The following is a 21,586-nucleotide window of genomic DNA, read 5'->3' as shown; positions in this document are numbered from 1 at the left end:
GCAGACACTCATTCGTGTACCGCTCTCCAGCCCTTCGGCGAACAAACTGCCTTCTGCTACAGCCAAATGTTTCAAATTTTGACTCATCAGTCCAGAGCACCTGCTGCCATTTTTCTGCACCCCAGTTCCTGTGTTTTTGTGCATAGTTAAGTCGCTTGGCCTTGTTTCCACGTCGGAGGTATGGCTTTTTGGCCGCAAGTCTTCCATGAAGGCCAGACTTCTCCGGACAGTAGATGGGTGTACCAGGGTCCCACTGTTTTCTGCCAATTCTGAGCTGATGGCACTGCTGGACATCTTCCGATTGCAAAGGGAAGTAAGCATGATGTGTCTTTCATCTGCTGCAGTAAGTTTCCTTGGCCGACCACTGTGTCTACGGTCCTCAACGTTGCCCGTTTCTTTGTGCTTCTTCAAAAGAGCTTGGACAGCACATCTGGAAACCCCTGTCTGCCTTGAAATTTCTGCCTGGGAGAGACCTTGCTGATGCAGTATAAATACCTTGTGCCTTGTTGCTGTGCTCAGTCTTGCCATGGTGTATGACTTTTGACAGCAAACTGTCTTCAGCAACCTCACCTTGTTAGCTGAGTTTGGCTGTTCCTCACCCAGTTTTATTCCTCCTACACTGCTGTTTCTGTTTCAGTTAATGATTGTGTTTCAACCTACATATTGAATTGATGATCATTAGCACCTGTTTGGTATAATTGTTTACTCATACACCTGACTATATGCCTACAAAATCCCTGACTTTGTGCAAGTGTACCTAGAAGAATTGATGCTGTTTTGAAGGCAAAGGGTGGTCACACCAAATATGGATTTGATTTAGATTTTTCTTCTGTTCACTCACTTTGCATTTAGTTAATTGATAAATATAATCTATTAACATGTCTATTTTTGAAAGCATTCTTACTTTACAGCATTTTTTCACACCTGCCTAAAACTTTTGCACAGTACTGTATATATATATGTGTGTGTGTGTGTGTGTGTGTGTGTGTGTGTGTGTGTGTTCAAATACCATGTTAAATTATCAACATTGATAAAAGGTAGGGAAAATGAAATTGGTCATTTTTGAAAAACGGAATTTGCTATTCCCCAGATTGGAAAATCTGTAGCATTGAAGTAATTGCTTAGCAGTTTCTGCATGCATGAAACAGACCCCTGCACATACAGTGCATACTGAACAAATAAGCTCAAATAAATATGAATGCTTAAAACACAATACCCTTTCCTGCGTTGCACTTCTGTACCAATGAATGGATGAGCCATACAGGATAAACATTTTTTAATGATCAGTCAAATATTATTATTATTATTATTATTATTATTATTATTATTATTATTATTATTATTATTATGTACTGTAATCTGACACAAGTGTTATTCAATCTGTAGTATTTTGCATTTAATCATATCATGATGTAACTATCACTGACACTGTTATCTGCATCCGATATTGATTCGTATTTTATAATATACTTGTACTTACTAGAACTGAAGTCATTGTATTTTATCTTGCTCTTAATTGTATTAATACTTGTACTGTGATTCTTGAAATGTATTTTTTGTTTACGACTAAGTCGCCCTGGATAAGGCTGTCTTAAGAAATAAATAATAATAATTATTACAAACCAAACAGAAAAGACGTACCTGAAACTGCAACAAACAACTGCACCAGGGTCATTCCATGAAAATGTAACATTTGTTACATAGGATAAGTCATCAATATCAGACAATTTCTTTAACACAACAAACTTGGGCTTACCATTAGCCTGATATTGATGACTTATGATGCAACAAGCATACCATTTTCATGGAGTGGCCAACCAGAAAATGTCAGAATCCCTAACACTAAATGAAATTTATAATTAAAGTTCGGGGGGAGGGTCAGACACCAATCTCCGCGTCACCAAATTGAATCATTCAATTTACACATTAGCTAATTAAGACTGTTAGCACTATAAATACCCTCTTCACTTACCTCTCATTTGCGTTTCGATTTCATCGTAACCCACCACCTCCCCATCTCCACCTTTCTTAAAAACAATTTCATTGATAAAACAATGTTTTATCAATGGGGGTCTCAGCCTCGTCCAGTAGGCCAGTCAGCGAGCCCTCAAACCAAGTTAGGTTTGATGCCAAATGTTATGTGTATATACAACATACTTCTCTGTAAAAACGCAAACTCTGCATTCTCCACAATAAATATTTGTACTAAAACATTTTGTGATTAGTGTTTGTCCCAAACTACTGAAACATTAATATAAACCACACTAAATATTCCACTGTCATTTCGAAAGTAGTGTTCTTCTTCATCTGAAAAAAAAGCAAATACTATTGACCAATATACCAAACATAATTTACATACTTTGGTTAAGGGTAACTCCATCCCTTTAAAACATGTAAATTGATAGCATATGTATGCTACAGGCACCAGCAAAGGAAATCATTTTTCTTTTTTTTCTCTTGCATGATTTGCAATGGAAAACCTAGCGCAAACTTTATGTCCACGTCACATTTTGTTTTTTCAAAAAAATAAATTAGAAAATGTGCGGTTTAATTGTATAAATATTTTTCTGCATGATATGAAAGGTCAGTCATACAGTCAGGAGAGCATAGGTTCTCACCCTGGCTATGAAGTTCCACAAGGAGCTCTCCATTAGCTCTGGCGCTTCCACGGGTTAGAGAGACACAATCTGCAGAGTCTGCAGCTCTCCCTGTTCGAGGTGGTGTGTTTTGGAGAGAAAGAGAGAACAGAGAACAGAGAACAAAACAAAACAACAAAAAAAAAACACATAAGGATCAGTGAAGGCAACTGCTCAGCCTGACCTTAGGTATATTTATTTTGCTCACTGAGCAGTGTTTGTGTATCTAAATATTTATTTTTGTTTCAATAAAAATGGCGCAAGAGTACCCAAGTCTGTGTGTAGTTCCTGCTTCTGGCCTGACGTCACCACTCGGTCATCCCTGTCACAGTGGCATTTTGCTAATCCAAGTCTTTTCTTCCAAATGTGCAAGTTCCAAATAAATAGGTATTTATTGAGATGGAGAGGTGCTTGTGAAATAAATAAATAAATAAATATAAAAAAAGATGTGTGTGGCCCTTAAACAATGCACACAACTTGTGGGCAAAAAACATATTTGCCATTAAAAATAAATCTTAAAAGCTAATGCTTTTCAACAAAACAGACAATAGCAAAGTGTGTGCAAAGTAAATTAAAAGCAGACTTATTAGCTATTTTACAGGCACGTAGCTTATTAGGTGTTGCTTGACTAAATTAAAACAAAACAACTGAAAAAAAAACATTAAAACCATAGTTTTAGTACTTTTCATTTTCAACAATATAAAATATGTGCTACAGTGTTGCCAGGGATATCCCTATTGTTTCCATATTATATGTTTTTGGAGCAGTTAGCTGCATATATAGTAACAAAAATAAGCTATATTTGTATCTTGACTTGTGAACTGTACTGTAGTGTGAATGATCGACTTCAGCGCTATGTTATTATATGGGTTTATTCAGCCAGGTTTAATACCTCACAAGACTAAATGACAAAAGGAAATTCTATTAACACTACTTCTGGAAATAATTTGTACAGTCTTGACGTTCTTGTAATATATAAAAAAAAAATACACACATGCACATCGAGCGAAGTTGGCGAACAATAAGTTGCATTAGAAACGGATAGATTAATTTGCTACACGAGGTAACGGTTGCGAGGACCAGCACTGGCATTTACATTTACTGGATCCGAGGACGACCCAAGCTCCAGTGCTTTATTTGTCAGGAGGTTTTGTCAAACATAACTCTTAAACCTGCAAAATTGAGATGCCATTTATTTACAAAGCATGCAGAATGTGAAAAAATAAACATTTTAAACAAAAGAAACAGGAACTTTGCCAACAGCAACCTGATAGCGAAGACTCAAGCCCAGGAATCTCATAAAGTTTGGTACGTTATATAAATACTTTACTTTCTACATGTCTTATACATAAACACATACCATTTAGTCTCAAAATGCTGATGTGAAAAAATGCAAGTGATTCGTGGGAATAATCCAAACCCCTAGGTGGTCCCTACATTGAAAAAGGCTGGGAACCACTGCTGTAGAACATTAAATAATACACTGGTTATCAAATAAACTAACAAGGAAAGAAAGGGTTATATTTTTCTGATGCTAAAGATTATTTTGAACAAGGAACAAGGAAATATATATATATTTTCTTTCACTCACAGTCAACTCAAAATATATTTTACTCTGTTACGATAAAAAAAAAAAATAATAAAACAAAAAATTTCCTTTTGCAGGAGGATATACAGTCAACCTTGGTTAACTCAACACCCCACAGGGATGCCATTTAGTGTTGACTTATCCAAGGTGTCGAGTTAACCACGGATGCACATGAGCCATGGCAATAACATGCATTTAAGTAACAAAACTCACATGTTTACAGTATTATAGTATTTACTAGTTTATTTTTAGTTAATTGTCCTTATGAAAATGGTTGAAAGAACTGCAGTGAATAAATCAATTACAGTATACAGTAATGTACAAACCTGGTACAACTCATATAGTTCGATTGAAATAACAATTAATAAAATAACTACAGCGTTATTTTTACGAAAACAATCCAACTATAAACTGTTGACTATACTTTTAGTTATTGGCTTGTACTATCTAATTTGACTGCTTAAATAGCAAAAATGTACATTATACAGAATTAACTCGGTGAAGAAAAACAATAATAAACAACTTACAGTTTCACACAGAAATCGATCGTTTCGCATGCAAAAACACACACTTTGAAAGTTCTGTTGACAAGCTTGTTATCCCAAATAACCTGAGCTTTAAAGCCAATTGAACGAAACGACAATGTCGAGTTATCCACTAGTCTTTTTAGTAGTTTTTATTCCTTCGGTACCGGTAATAAGTGTCAAGTTACGAGTAAAGTGTGGTGTCGAATTAAAAAATAACAAAGCAGGATGTGTATATTTTATACAGAGAAAATCCGGGACCAAAACTGTCAAATTAAGAGAAGGTGTCGAATTATTCACCAGTCGAGTTAACTGTACTTTATTTTCAACAGAATGTATAATGAAACAGTAATTTCTTAGTGTGCAAAAAATAGGCTAAAATGTGTATGAGACACCACATCCCAAAACAAACAACTACAAACTCAGAGATACACGATTGCTTTTCTGTTAATCCCACACGGCCGGAAACGAAAAGTTTTTTTTTTTTTTTTGTTTTTGTTTTTTTAAACAGATACAGAATTGTGTGCAAACTGGAAGAACTTCACACACTGACATTTCAACCGAGGCAGGGCATCTCACATGTGTTCACACAAAATCAAACTGGCTGACCCGGAACTTACTCTCACTCACTTTCGTGGCAACGCAAGTAAATTCCAAGTCAGTCAGTCAGTTTGATTTTGCTGGAATACAGCAAAAGATGTCTCTTTCGGGGGCAGCAAAGCATAAACACAAGAAATGGGAAGAAGAACGAAAAGCGGCAAGGGTGGGGCATTAGAAATATTTTTACAAATCAGTCCTGAATGCCACAAACCACTAAAAACCTTATCCCCTGGAGAAAGAGCATTTTCTTAACAAAACATGTCAAAAACCACCTCCGTTCAACAGTAAAGCAAGGAAAGCTCACTGCCTTTGCTGTACTGGCGATTGAGAAAGAAGTAAGCCATGTTAAACTGCATTTGACTTAAGGTTGCCAACTGTCCATACATTTAAGGCCAGTCATTAAAGAAAAGTCACATTTTAACACTAAAACGTAAAAAAAATGGCAGTGAAAAGTATCAAAAGAAGAATGGCAATTAACAATACTGTGCTTAAATAAGTATATGTGTTCTTCAACCAAGTAAGTAGCCAAAGCGCAGCGAGCTCGGGGGACATCATCCAACTTGGAATGCTTTGTTGTTATTGGAAATATACTGGACAGGAGGCTGTGTGGCTCCAGGAGGTCCCCGGTTCAAATCCCACCTCAGCCACTGACTCATTGTGTGACCCTGAGCAAGTCACTTACCCTCCTTGTGCTCCGTCTTTCGGGTGAGACGTAGTTATAAGTGACTCTGCAGCTGATGCATAGTTCACACACCCGAGTCTCTGTAAATAGCCTTGGATAAAGGCGTCTGCTAAATAAACAAATAATAATAATAATAATAATAATAATAATAATAATAACAACAATAATAATAATAATAATAGCCTAGATGGAATTTATGCCGTAACAAGTGACTGACTTGACGGATCTGGCAGCTGATGAAAACTGGCACAACATAGCACTCTTGTCCACACCTAGCAGAGAGCCATATTTTCCTACACTTGCCAAGTTTTCCACACAGTACTGCTGAATTAGAGAGTGTTTCTGAAGAGATTCACAAATACTGTCTTTTTGATTCTTTTTCAAGACTTGTAATTAAAATATTTAAGAACTACTGTTTGGTATGCAGTCTCAAACTGTTGAAAACCACAGCAGTAGGCGAAAGCATTAGTACAGCTAATAAGCACTTGAATGGGTTTACCTGTAATCCACACACACTCCCCCCTCACTTCTGCTTGGTACCACTTTCCAGCATGGATACGTACACAATATCAGGGACTGCCTGGCACGCCTACCAAACCAACAAGGTCCCCAATCCCAATCATTAAAGGTTTGAAATGAAGGCAGATAATGAATACAAAAAGGGCAACAGTATTATTTAATCTGCAGACAGTTTAGTTAGTTTAACATAAAAACAGCTGCTACAGCAATCGCTCATTGTAAAACAACTGTGTGCCGTATGTGTTGTCGTTATCAGGGGAAAACCAACAGAACATCCTGTTTGATAACAAGGGATACAACTACAACATTGATTAAGGCATTAGCCAAAACATTTGTCAACTACCACTGTAGACTTTCATTTTTTATGCCCTAAAGTTAACAATGGAAAACAGTGTTCCTAAATTCAACTCGCAAACTGGCCATTTGAAAAAAATGACTTTAAATGCATCATGACAGTCAAGGCAAAACCCAATACAGTAAATACATGCAGCTGATTTTTCTGGCATTGACGTTCCAAGTTACTTTTTCAATTTAGTTTGCCGTGCTGTCTGCACTCTGGTAATCTGAATGGCTCATCTGCTTTCATGACAGTATTTAAGCCTACAATGGTTGGTTGGGATCAATATACTTTTTTTCCAGTCTTTGTTAGACGTAAATGTTTCAAGAGATATATTCATAAATTAACTTTGCAAAAAGAAGAGAAAGAAGACCAAGCACAAAAAAAAGATATGAATAAACATGTAATATAAAGAAGCCCTCTTACCTTGTTCTGCTCATCCTTGTACTGTATGCGCAAGTTATCCATGGCCCAGACCAACGATTGCATGGCAGTAAATATGTTCTGATAGACCAGTTTAATGAATCCCTTCTTGTCTTCATCTGTATATCCTGAACCATGAATGATTCTCATCTGTTTGATGAATGTACTTTTGCCACTCTCTCCAGTTCCTATTAAAAAGAAAATGAAAGAGCACTGTTAAAATACTGTGTGTCATGTATTTTCAAAACTTGGTAAGTAGCTTTATGTTAACCCTTCATCAGCAGCAAGGGTTGCAAATGCACCTTAGCGTGTTTACAATTAACACATCTCAAGTTAATTTTAAACATGCTATCTAATGTTATTTGATTGTGATCAAATGTTATTTGATTGCCTTCATTGTAATACCTTATCCAACTCGGGAAACAGGAAATATCCTTCTTCAAAGCGCACATAGAATATGTGCCTTTTGAGGTATGCAAAAAGTATACATTGTTCACACACCACAATTATATCTCATGCTTTCTTGCAGAATAGATTTAAGTGGGAAAGATAGGGGAGATGTGGAAAAGGTGTATTGCTTCTAAAATTATTCTGGGCATCGTCAGCATAGAAATGATAAGAGAATACATGGGAGGAGACAAGGGGATGCAGGGAGCGGGTGTACAGAGAAAACAGAAGTGGTCCCAGGACTGAGCTTTGGGGGACACCTGTAGAAAAAAAGCAAGAGGCAGAGGGTGAGCCACGCCAGGACACTCTGTACGCGTGATCAGTGAGGTAGGAGAACTAGGCAAGAGCACTGATGTAGTCCCAGGTCAGTGAGGGAGGACAGGAGAATAGAGTGGTAGACTGTGTCAAAGGCAGCAGAGAGGTCAAGAAGAATTAGGACAGAGGAGAGGGAGGCGGCACAGGCAGAGAGTAGAGAGTTAATGACAGAGAGAAGAGCAGTTTCAGTGGAATGTGCCGGGCGAAAACCAGATTGGAGGGGGTCGAGCAGAAAATGTGTTGACAGGAAAGCAGAGCGCTGGCGATGTACCGCTCGCTCAAGGGTTTTAGAGAGAAGCGGGAGAAGGGAGACAGGACAGTAGTTCTGGGATCAAGGGAGGGTTTTTTTAAGATGGGGTGATGCAGGCCTGTTTGAAGGCAGAGGGGAAACAGCCAGAGAGCAGAGAGGTGTTGAGAAGAGAGGAGATGAAAGGGGGTAGAGCAGGGGCCGCAGCCTGGAAGAGGTGAGTGGGGAGGGGGTCCAGAGCACATATGGTGGGTTTATGGCTCTGAAGCAGGGAGCAAAGATGTTTTGTGGCCAATACAGCAAATACTTGTCTCTTGTCAACAGAGTTCGAACATGTTTACAAAAATACTTTATTGTATATGACAGAATTATGTGCTTTCTGTATGTACCAGCTTCACATGTTACTTCAATATGCTCAATGCAGTTACTCAGCATAGTATTGTATTTTGATCTCTTATTTAGAGATTTAGGCATATCATTTGTACAGTACAGGATTTATTTTTAAGGCAGCTACTGTCAATAGTAAACATAGTAAACAGAGGTGGAGTTCAGGGGGGCACTATTATATCATGGTTAGTCACGTCAAACTTAACAGTCCTATAGCAACACCCAACAGTACTAAACAGAACTGAGCAGCTGCAAAATGCATTAAACTAATCCTGAACCAAAATATATAGAAGAGCAGCATGGACTGTTATGTCACAGAGAAGAAATGAGAAAAAATGAACGACTTGAATGTAAAACTTTTTGATCATCCATATATAACCCATTTAAAGTAATGAAAAAAAATCACATAAAAGCAGGTCAACTATAGAAGTAATTATCCTGAAAAGCTTGCATAATGATTATTACTTTGGGCTGCCATCATAATGAAAGAGACCATTTATTCAGAAATTGTTATTACAGTCAGGAGCATAAGTTTGCCATAGGTCACATGGATGTAACCGTTCCAAATATAAACAGGTTTAAATCATTTCTAAGAATTCAATAAAATCAATAAAAGTCCCCTGTCATTTTAAGTATATCTTTTTTTGTATCTAAAACAGAGTGAAGAGAATCTGACATATCTCATACACATACCAACTGGCCTATCCATTTCCATTGATCTTATCTTCACTTCTGAGAACTATTGTATTGCACAAAGAGAATGCAAGTGTATGACAGATATGAATAAAGAGCCAGTATCATGTCCATATAAATTACAACTTGTATTGGATCTGTGTGTGTTGTTTCCTTTCTTCTGAGATCACTTGAAATAACTTTCAGTACTTCTTTAAATTTTGGATTTTGTATGGAATTATTTAAATTAGCTATATCTCTTTTAACTACAAAAAGCTACTTACTACTATCTCATCTATCACAGATCCGTAAGTCAGTAAGTCACTTCAAACTTCACAGTCCTATAGTAACACCCAAGAGAACTGAACAGAACAGAACTGAGTATCCTGCTACAGTATACTCATGCTTTATTCACGGTCATTTTGGATTTATTAATGGTAAAAGCAGGGCAATTCCACAGTGTCGGGCATACGCTTTGGACACTTTGCAGATCTGTAGCTTCTTAACTGACATAACTTGCTTGGTTTCTTTTATGGCATGGTAGATGCTCCTATTAGTATAGTTGTTCATCATATCAAAATTGTCAAATACTAAATATCCTATCTAGGGGGGGTATAAAACAGTAGGTGTCGGATGTAATCAGAGAAGTGTGTTTTTCCAGCACTGGTCAGAAACATTCAGATCACTCTGAATTAGGAGGACTCTGGTAATACACACTATGCTGATCTTTTAGGTAAGACTTAAAGTAGTGAATTGTATATTAAGTATTTCAAATTGCATGCATTATTTCTGAAATAGGAACAGTTTTCTTCAGTGTCGGGCGTTCAGTTTTAAGTGTCGGACGTACATTTGTGAAAGTGTCGGACATACAAATACTATTTTAATTTTTTTTTAAAAATTGTTTCCAAATATCATCAATTTACCAAAGCTGTCAATGGAAGGTTTAACTTTTAGGAATATTTCAAGTGATTAATTCTATATATTAAGCCTTTTGTGCAGCTACAGTACACTGTATTGATAAATGCTAGTTGACCCCATCCATCCTTTATCATAACTGCTTAATCCTCCATAGGGTGGCAGTGAGCACCACACACACACACAGAGGGCAATTTAGAGTGACGAATCAACCTGAACAGCATGTCTTTGGTCTGTGGGAGGAAACACAAGTACCTGGAGAAAAGCCATGTGAACATGGGGAGAACATGCAAACTCCACACAGCCCAGAATCGAACCCAGGCCCCTGCAGCGCTAGCTAACCTCTAGCAGACCTTATTTACTTAATTTGCTCACCACAATCTTAATTGAAATGAGGTGTAACAACTAAAGCTAGAAATGAAAACTCACAAGATGTATTTAAATGCCCAGAATTCACCATTTTATTCTGAACTATTATTACATGCAGGATACATGAACAATATAGTAACCTGATGTAATCTTGTGTTTTGAGAGAAAAACAACACACATTAATACGCTACAACACAGAGAAACATCAATATGAACACTAATCTCTTAAGTGTACTCTAGATAACAAAACTGCAATGCACCCTTATGTTCAAATCCTACCGCAGCCACTGACTCATTGTGTGACCCTGAGCATGTCACTTAACCTCCTTCTGCTCTGTCTTTCAGGTGAGACATAGTTGTAAGTGACTGTGCAGCTGATGCATAGTTCACACACCCTAGTCTCTAGTCGCCTTGGATAAAGGCGTCTGCTAAATAAACAAATAATAATAATAATGACTAACATGCTAACCAAGAACCAAGAATGGGGTAGAGAGAGAACTTTCCCTGATTTACTGCAACTACTGGAGTACTGTAATCTAAATCAAAATACAAAACTACAGTATGCATAGAGCCTAGAATTGGGTAACGAAAATGAACTGTCCCGTTTCCTGCAACTACCGGAGCTTCAATCTTTCTAATGACATCCTTTTCAAAGTACATAATGTGGTCAGGAGTTTCAGGCCATTTCCATTTTGTTCCAGATGGGCACATGGCATTCACATTGTAGATTTGCTGGCCATCCTCTTTACTCTGTTTGGTGATCTCTCCTGGAAATATGTTGCCATCATACTTAACAAGGACCCAATCCCCTACCAAGAAGACTTCTCTACCAGAGATACCCACTTCTTGATTTGGTTGACTGGACTCATCGAGGGTCTCATCTAGATCTTTGTCTTTAATTGGCACTTCCATGAAATGAGGGGAGTCAGAAGTTTCAGCTACAATCAAAGCAAACTTTCCCTTTGGCCTAACGCTGTGAACTTGGTGTGTATTTGGATTTGCTAGTGTGCCTTCCCAGTGAGTCTCAAGCATATTCCTCTCCTTTTCAATTTGTTCTTTTGAGACATAAAGGATATTTATTCCTGGATTTCTCTCCTTAGCTACTCTGTAGATGTCAAATGGTGTTCAACCATGTGCTTAAACCAGGAAGTTATGATTGCAGTTATGATACAATAGGAAGTTATGATTGCAGTTATGATACAACAGGAAGTTATGATTGCATATGACAAACAGGTGGCAGCACTTAAAACATGGTGTCGGACGTACGGGTGTCCGACACCAGGATTTCTGATAAACTGTAGATTGCGGTGAGCAATCAATAGGGTAAATATGTTAGGGGGACCCCTTGTGCAGAGAATCTATGGTATGAAATAATTTCAAAACTAAAAAAATATGAAATTTCGGTGTCGGACGTACTGGGAGTCAGTGTCGTTATTAACATTATTAATTTTACTAAATTGAGTGATGATGAAATTTGCAGTTTGGCCTCATCATTAAGCTAACACAGTATGCTTTAGAAAGAAATATTAAAATGAATGTGTTATTCTTTAGTAACATGTACAAATTTTAATGAGTCTATACGTTTTGCAGCAAATTTTGTAACTGCAGAATAGACTACTGCCAAAAAAAGTAGTTTTACTCCTATAATCCAAACTTTGCTTTGGTAATGCCTTATAAATCCTAAAAGTTGACAAAATTTCCTGTAAAATGAGTGCAAGTTCATCATGATAGGATGATTTTTAAAAATTAACCCCTGGGTTGACCTTCCTGTGGAATTGCCCAGCAGCAACAATAATTTATCTGACAGCACAGCTGCCCAGTAGAATTATTGTTAGCAACAGTCTAGTAAAAGCCATTTTATCAACATCTAAGCATTCAGCACTCTAATATTTGCCTTCTCTTTTCAAAGGCTAGTTTTATACCCATGACCCTGTAGTGTCTGAAAGAATACCAAAGGGTGAATGTCATACAATGAGTTACATAAGGGACTTTTAAATACAGTAAGTACATCATCAAGACAGACGATAAAACTTTTCAAGGGAAATGCTTTTCGGCAAGCTTACTGCATACTCCACTCTGTACAACATTATCAATAGTTTTACAAATGGCATGTTTCTGAATGGGAGCAGTTCAGTCTTCATCTCCATCTGATCATTGGTATTTTTAAACAGCCTGCAAAGATGCCCAGTACAAATAGTGGAAAACTGTTTAGTGGTTCTGTAATGTGGTGTACTTAACCTACACCGAGACTGTCAAACTAATTTCACTTGCTGTATGTGGTTTCTGTATGGTGTTCCCTTTGAGGGAGGGAGTTTCCACTCTGAGAAATTATGCCAAATTCTGCCGGAAGGTCCCACTCCTTGGGCTTGAAGCCAAATCATACAGGAAATCTTAACAATAATTCTTACGCGATTTGAAGTGGTTTGAGGTGGTGAAACTTCATTATATTATATTACTTCTTATATATGAACTGCACACAAGGAATTAATTACATACAAACCACCAGAATGATTTCACTTTTCAGACCAATATAACCCGGCTGCATTTTTAAAAACAAAGTTATTTGGAGCATACAGCATTAGGGGGGTACCAACTGTTGGCACTTGCTTTTTATTAACATACTCTATAAGGTACATGAAAAAAATAAGATCTTCCCCACTGAAGTCTGGGATTGCAGAATTCCAAGATTAACTATAGCTGTCACTTGGATTCAGGAGTAGGACTGCTAAATCATATACATTAATATAAGACAATGATGTGCCATACATTCCACTGGTACTAGCATCCACCCTACAGCAAGCCAGAGAAGCATTGCTGAACTGCTTCACTCATCAGGCTCATACACCTAGATTGGTTGTTTTAAAGTTTAAATTAATTAGGAGATCAAAGAAAAATCTGTAAACCAGAAGACCCTATTTGGCATAAAAGATGCTAAACATCAAAACACTTATATTGCCTCCTGGGTTTGTAGAAATGGTATACAAATTATATAAAACACAGACTGCCAAGGATCTTCAAGACAACCAGAGTGCACATTTTGTATCCTGTATTCCATACTTTCAGCCTCGGTCCATTCACTTCTGCTTTCACTGTCCTATAACCCTATATGTAGGGCCTGAATTTTTCGTTTTCTATTTTTTGTTTAATTGTGGGTTTTTTCCATTTTTGATTATTATTTGACAAAATCGGTTATTTTCGGTTATTAAAAATAAACACCACTCAAACGCATCAATTTTCAGTTTATATAATAAATCACACGTACGCTTTTTTTCTAATACATATATACAAAGGTTAACTTACTGTGTTGAAGTGACAATGTCCACATTTAGGATTCAAGTAATGTAGAACGCTGGATGCATTTTGATTCTGAAAATTGTGAGAAGTAACAGATTTTGTTTTACGTCCCATGAACGCCCATGTATCTAGTATCACACTATAATAGGTTGTTTTTTTTCAGCCCACCTCTTATGATTATAGCGTACTGTAGTAATAAATCTCAGCATACAATAAGTTATTTAATTTTTTTCCTAAGATTAAACATTTATCATGGTACTCTGATTAAGGTTTTATATTTATGTAGCTATAATAATAATAATATTAATAATAATAATAATAATAATAATAATAATTAGGCAGTCATTATACACAATAAAAAAATGTACTATGCATTAGTAGAAGCATCTGTATAGCAGTTTTATATTTACAATAACTGTTTCGGTTCATCACTGAATAAACACTATAAAAACTAACTGGCGACGCCATGTTTCTGGCTTGTTTTGAACCAGGTTCGTGGTCGATAAGCCCGTTGCTAAGCAAATGACGAATTGACTTTCCTAGCGTATGGCCACAAAATTGCCCGCCTTCTGAAAGATGTTTTCTTTATGTAGAAAGAGAGAAGTGCCTGATTGAAATTATTTAAAATATCCCTATAATATATAATATATATTCAACAACGCTAAGAATTTAAAACTATTTGGGGGGTAGTGTATATTTCACTACTTTGTGTGTGCTACAACCTTCCACATGAGTGGAACGCTTGATTACAGTATATTGTGTCTTATATTATGGTTTAAGTATAAATTAAGTTCAATTTCAATTTTACCACCGTACAAACCTAGAATAATCCTTTGCAGATGGATTTTCTTTTCCTATTAGGAGCTAGGGTATATATATATATATATATATATAAAAAAAAACAACTGTGCTTTACCCTTTTGTCTACATGTCAATCAAATCTGTTCAATTCATAGTTTACTATGTTGACAAGAGTGGCTCTGCATCCACTACACAAAATACTCCTGCTGTACCTATGCTGTACCGTGTCCCTTGGAGGGAGGAAGCCAAAACTAGCTTTATCAATTACTGTATGTTTGTTTTAAAATCAAATTACTGGGGGAGGGGGGGGGGTATCCTACAAAATGGCCCCAGCTGAAAAGCAAGTTAAAACGAGGCCAGTACAATAGTTTATTGTGTAACCAGTTTATTTTGTTTTGAAACCAGCTGGTTTATGTCACTGCATGTGTCTGTGTAGATTGCACATTGGCCAATTATTTGTAGTTTATACTTGTAGCTTTATGAATGTGTGGGCTCATCTGTGATGTTGCATTAATGAAACAGGCTATTATGGTTGTGTTTATGTGTCTGTTGGTTTATATGTGCCTTGACTACATGATTGTTTCAGTCTAAAGTGTGTGTCTGGCTTTTTTTTATTGAGCACACGTGCATCTGTTTATTTTGTCGGAGGACAACACAAAAACTGATATATGTGTTTATATGTAGAGTTGTGTCTGTGAGTACACATACTGTACCTAGATTGTGTGTGGTTCTTTTTCAGTGCATACTGTAGTGGTCAAGCAACATATTTAAGTTCTTAAGAATTAGATTGAGGTTTAATGTATTGACATATACAGAAGTCTGTTTGCATAATTATTTCCTTAATCCCCTGGCAGATTGTGGCTGTTTCCCAACCCAGCTGGTTCCTCCCAATGGAAGGGAATGACTCATCTGAAACATGGGACCTAACACTTTACAGCCTTTCCTTATGTACTGTATGCATTTCATGATTTTATATCAGTGAACTGTTGCTCATAACCAGGGTAGGGGGTTGCTCTGTACAAAAGATTAAATCAGACACTGAAGAAAGCTACCAATGTAGCTTAGTCACAAAGGCAATTTTCAGGACAAGACCATGTCCGCTGTCAACAACAGAACCACTTAACAGCTAAGCACAGACAAAGCCGAAATAAGTGAACAACTGGGTGCTTTTACATAATTTTCCAAATTCACTTTAATTGGTATTCACAGTCTGGTATGGACTAAAGTACAGTAGGGTGTTTTTTTATTTTACAAATATTTGAAATACAATATGCAAACATGTAAAAAAATATCTTTGAAATACAATATGCAAACATGTAAAAAATTCTCTTTGAAATACAATATGCAACATGTAAAAATTATCTTGAACAAACATTCATTAGAAGGTGCTTATGCTCGGCAGGCTGTTGCTTCACACAACATTACAACTGGACAGCTTCTGGGCAGTTCTTGCTACACTAACACATGATGTGTTAGATCAAATTCATTAAATGACTTTTGATCTGATCACTTGGGAATCAGCCATATTGCAGGTTTAAAGACAGTCTTCTATTTCACAATGTTACTCTTTTCTTTCCATTATTGATATTATTAAGGCAGTAGTGAGGATTTGCTACCTGCCTGGAAAGCAGGTAGCAAAATTGTCTTATTCGGTAGTGGTTTATTGATTCGACTAATAATTATAAGTCAAAATAATTTAAAAAATAAACACCTACGTACTGTTTTAAATAGACTGACTATCCTAAACTATCACATAGTAGGCCTATATTTAAATCAGAAAGTATTTATTGAAACTTAGTAATGGAACTAATGCAATTCCTTGTCGAAATGTATTTAGTTGTATCCTTAAGTTCTAAGAATGCAACCATATTTGTCATCTAAGCATTTGATATGACATCAGTACAGTTAACCAGGTTACGTTTCATCGGTGCAAATTAAGTGGTACGAAAGTATCCTCATCTGTGTTCAGTTGTTGACTAAGATTTCGGTAACTAACAAATCATACACCCTATAAAGCGATATAAATTTAAAAAAAGTAACGTGTGCCAAATTATCGTTGAATCCTGCATTGTATGACCTTATAAATTAAAAGGCCACAACCACAACCGAGCTGTTTTGAAAATGAAAGCTAATTCCAGCACGGTACCGCTACATTTAAAAGATTCATGCAACGTGTTATACTAACTGGTTTGTTCATAAATATGTCCGCTCCCACCCTCCCTTTTCACTGCATTTTTAAATGCTGTAGAATTTTGAAGAATTGAAAGAAGATAAAGCACACATTTCACTAGTTAAACAGGAGAAGGATGCAAGGTAGTGATAATCTATTATAAAAAGAAAAGATAGATAAATGAATGCACCTCAAGACTTTATTTCGTCTATTATTCGTACTGATAAAACAAGGAAGCCGTTACTTGGATCATGGTAATGGTATAGCCAGTTGCGCCTTTTTTTTTTTTTCATAGTCAGAATTCTGATAAAGTCAAATAATTATCTACCTATTATGTGTTCATTTTTAGCGTGGGTGAAACCAGGGTTAACATTATCACAAAACCGGAGCCGACTGAAGAAATGTAATACCATTATCTAAAAAATCACAATGTTTTTACAGTTATTTAATTTAAACTTTTGGTCTATAAAATAAACTTCATACCTTGAAATTGTATCCATGTTGTGATTTGTGACAGTATTTGTACTTCACTGTCCAATACGATTTGCATTGTGGGCCTTGCACTTATCTACATGGGGCGGTACAAACCTCAGTCAGCTACAAATCGGGAAAGATAATGTGTTTAAAAAACTAATACCGGCAATTATGTACGTGTTCATTCAGGGTCGGTCATATAAACTAGGAAAAATGCTACTGCATAAAAAAACTAGTAGCAAATTAAGAGTTTTGGGTAGCAAAGCGCTACCAAATATACGTTAACTTCGAGCCTTGGGTTAACCAGAGCCAAAATCTGCAGTGATATCTCTCGAAGCTGTTAAGCACAAAACCTTTTTCTCACCTACTCTGTTAATGATTTGCATCATCAGCCAAGCCCTAAACTAGACCTATGTTTAAGGAGGTGAGCTATCTCAGGGTCCTCATGTACCGCCTCTTCATGTACTGTAAACTCAGTAAATGCAAATCTGGATAAGTGGCATTCACCTGATTGATGGGCTGAAGCTATGGCTACCAACAAAAATATGGGTTTAGCCAGCCCTCTGCTTTGCTTATCAAAAGTGGCATGTGTGGGTGGCGCTCATTGCATTTCCTAAATTCTAATTTCTAACAACACATTTCTTACAATACTTTAAAACTGTATTGGGGCAACATTCTACAAATACTGTATGTGTCTGCAGTAAAACATAATATTTCACAATTTCAATTTGTGGAATTTGAAATCTTGTTTACATCGTGTTTATAGTGCTCCCTTCAGAAATTCAGTTAATTCTCTTTGACCTTGTTGACAGTAGCCTAAATGTTAAAGATGTATGCATAAGAACCATTCATTGCCTTTGATACTTCATGATTTTAGATGGCAAAAAGAGGGAGCACTGAATATATTCTATTCAATTTAATGTTATTCAATTTTATTTATTCATATAGTTCCTTTCATATCACAGTATCTCAATATGCAAATTAAAACTGTATATACAGTGATCATGTTAAATGTATAAAACTTGATTATTAAAAAGTAGATTAATAAAAATAAAAAAACACCCTAGAAGAAAACTGGATTACATAATGCAAATACTGAGCTGCATTAAAGCAAACAGTAAATCCCAACTTAATTTACAATAATGAGCATCTCAGCATGTTAATGTTTTAAATCTAAACCTCTGCAGAAGTTGAATCCATTATACCTTATGGTACACATATTGTTAGGCTACAAACCATCAAATACAATACAAAAAAAACACAGTGGAAATGACTTCTGTTGACTCGTGCTTCATCAGATTTAACTAAAAGTAATGATACAGTCACTCGCAGCTACAATGTGGTGGTTCAGTTCTCCTTTTTAGTCTGCCATTAATTGTTTGTAAAGGGTGATAAGGAATCGGTGAAACAAAGAGGATTTGTTAGCTGTGATAACATTCCTAGGAAACAGAAACTGGGGTAGAGTGGTAGTGCAGGGGAGAGATAAAGGTTTCTAATGATTGACGCACTAGTTCTATTTAAAGGGGGGTCGACCGGAAACTTGTAGATAGTTTTGCCTTTTTAATTATTTGCCAAGTGTCAGTACAGGTAAGATGAAGCACCCATTTTCAGTGGGTTCCTTCTTTTGCCCAGTTCTGCAGCTGGGTGAGCCTACAGTGTGACTTACAAATTAGTTTCTGGGCTGTGGTAATGCATAGGCAATGGTACGGTACAGTACAGTGCATTTCGTTGCAAGTAGGCAATTTGAATTTAAGTAAAATGTTACAAGTATGTTAGTATTATACTGTACAGCTATAGCCAAAAATGTCGCATCCCCTATAATTTTAGGATTCACACATAATTAAAAAAAAAAAAAAAAAAAACATAAAACATATGATCTTGTATTTAACATAATGTAGTCAAAGAAACTACAAAATGATATCGCAAAAGTCTACCGGAAGCCATAATAGTAATACAGTATTTTATGCTAGATTTACAGATATCACATTTTTCAATTTTTGTCAGTTTTATGTTAAGTATATGGAAAACTACAAACCGGTACGTAATTCAATATGTTAACGTAACATTATTCAGCAGGTTTCATTTGACTGGTTTTGTTAATTCTATCGGGTGATGCAAAACTTTTTACCATAGCTGTACATCTAAGGACTAAAATTAGGCTTACGTAATCAGAGTTTTAAGACATAGAACATGTAAGGATAATGTAGTCACCTGTTAACAACTGATTAGTTCATTGATGCAGGAACATTTTCATTGCTGGTGTTTTCTCAGAACATGTCACGTATGGGTTTCATTGTTTATTGCATCACTGTATTCCCCAATGTCTTGTTCTGTGCCAGTACAACATTTAGCGCCTCAGCTTGGTACATGCAAGTCACATCATGCGTGAATATATACTTTTTTCTTACTATCATATACAAGTAAGAAATCAGTTGTTAACAGGGAGGCTGTGTGGTCCAGTGGTTAAAGAAAAGGGCTTGTAACCAGGAAGTCGCCGGTTCAAATCCCACCTCAGCCACCGACTCATTGTGTGACCCTGAGCAAGTCACTTAACCTCCTTGTGCTCCGTCTTTCGGGTTAGACGTGATTGTAAGTGACTCTGCAGCTGATGCATAGTTCACACACCCTAGTCTCTGTAAGTCGCCTTGGATAAAGGCGTCTGGCTAAATAAACAAATAATAATAGCAAGGCCTTTTCTTTAAATTCTGGATCTGATGCTTGTTGTATTATTTTTATTTTATTTGCATTCGAAGCCAAACTAGTAAAAACTGTTGAAGTTAAAAAACACTTTCTTTACTGGCCTGGGCATCAATGTTATTTCATTCAACATTTACAGCTATGGCCAAAAGTTTTGCATCACCCGATAGAATTAACTAATTTTGCTTCATAAAGTCGAATGAAACCTGCTGAATAATGTTACGTTTAAATATTGAATTGCATGCCGCTTTGTAGTTTTCCATATATTTAATGAAAAACTGACAAAAATGTGACATTTTGAAAACTAACACAAATACTGGACTGCTATTATGGCTTCCAGAGTGCTTTTGAGATCTAATTTTATAGTTTCTTTAAAATAAAATATCTAAATTATGTCCATATATAGACACTAGTTAAACAGGAAAAGTATAAGGTAGTAATAATCTGGCTCTTTAGCTAAAATATATATTATTTTGCATCACCTAAAATTCTAGGTGATGCAAAACATTTGGCCATAGCTGGTACTGTCTGTGTACAGCAGAAAAAAAAACAAACAAACACTATATTTAGCTCTTTATACTTCAATCACCTGCATTGTACATTTGCAAGGTAAATTTTGCATTTTACCATGTTTGTCCCATTCCTAAATCATGCATATGCCATATATAACTCTGCTTTTCCTATGCTCTCATGCAGTTCTTTATTGCCAAACTAAACTGCGTGGTTCATTTACCATCATAGCTCACAATATGAACTGTAATAAGTGTGTTACCCATCTAATTGTACACCACTATTAAGAGAAAAGCAAACCTTCTAACAGAAGAATGTCATAATCGTTGATACACTACACATCTCCTTTCAAAGATGGCTGAGAGAAACAACTTGGTTACAATCCATCATTCATAAAAATAACCTAAAAAGACTAAAATGATCATCTTAGATCTTTGAGTTCTTTAAAATTGGTGATATCAACACTTGTATATTTTAACAAGTTATTGACAAAAGGACGTTAGAATATTTTACAAAGTTTTGTGGCTGTTTTTTTGTCCCAAATAAAGTCTGAAAAACTATAGTTTCCTGAGCAAAACAAAAAATGCAATTGGTAAAGGCAGCTTGATGCCACACAACTTATATACCACAGAACTTTTATCTTTGAAGTTTCATTACTCCTTTTTTCGCCAGCACATATTACATCAAACAAAGCTGCATTATGAGATCTAATCCTGAAATAATTAATTCAACATCACAGACAACGCCAGTTTCATTTTTACTTTTCTTAGTCCTGTTTTCCGTTTAGAAAAAAAAACCCAAAAAAAACGTAACTTTATTAAGAATCACATACTGTATGAGGCACGTCATCCAAAGGAGTTGAACCATCTTACCTGTACAGTATATTACTTAATTGCCGTAGCAAATATCCCAGAACACTACAACTGATCGTACTATGTGCTGTTAGGCATGACTGGTGACCACTGGGAGAAGGCAGCTG

General features: G+C 36.3%; 1 protein-coding gene across 1 annotated transcript in view; it reads right to left on the bottom strand.

Annotated features, from left to right (window-relative positions):
• The window catches only part of LOC117408955 (guanine nucleotide-binding protein subunit alpha-14), a 70,358-nt gene that overhangs the window by 30,205 nt on the left and 18,567 nt on the right, over positions 1-21,586 (bottom strand). The window contains exon 2 of the mRNA XM_034014425.2: positions 7,313-7,497. Coding sequence (XP_033870316.1) covers positions 7,313-7,497 — 185 coding nt within the window. The remainder of the gene's footprint in view (positions 1-7,312; positions 7,498-21,586) is intronic.

This window comes from Acipenser ruthenus, chromosome 2 (assembly GCF_902713425.1).
Source record: "Acipenser ruthenus chromosome 2, fAciRut3.2 maternal haplotype, whole genome shotgun sequence".
In the NCBI taxonomy this organism is placed as follows: domain Eukaryota; kingdom Metazoa; phylum Chordata; class Actinopteri; order Acipenseriformes; family Acipenseridae; genus Acipenser; species Acipenser ruthenus.
This window is presented reverse-complemented; position numbering and strand designations above follow the sequence as displayed.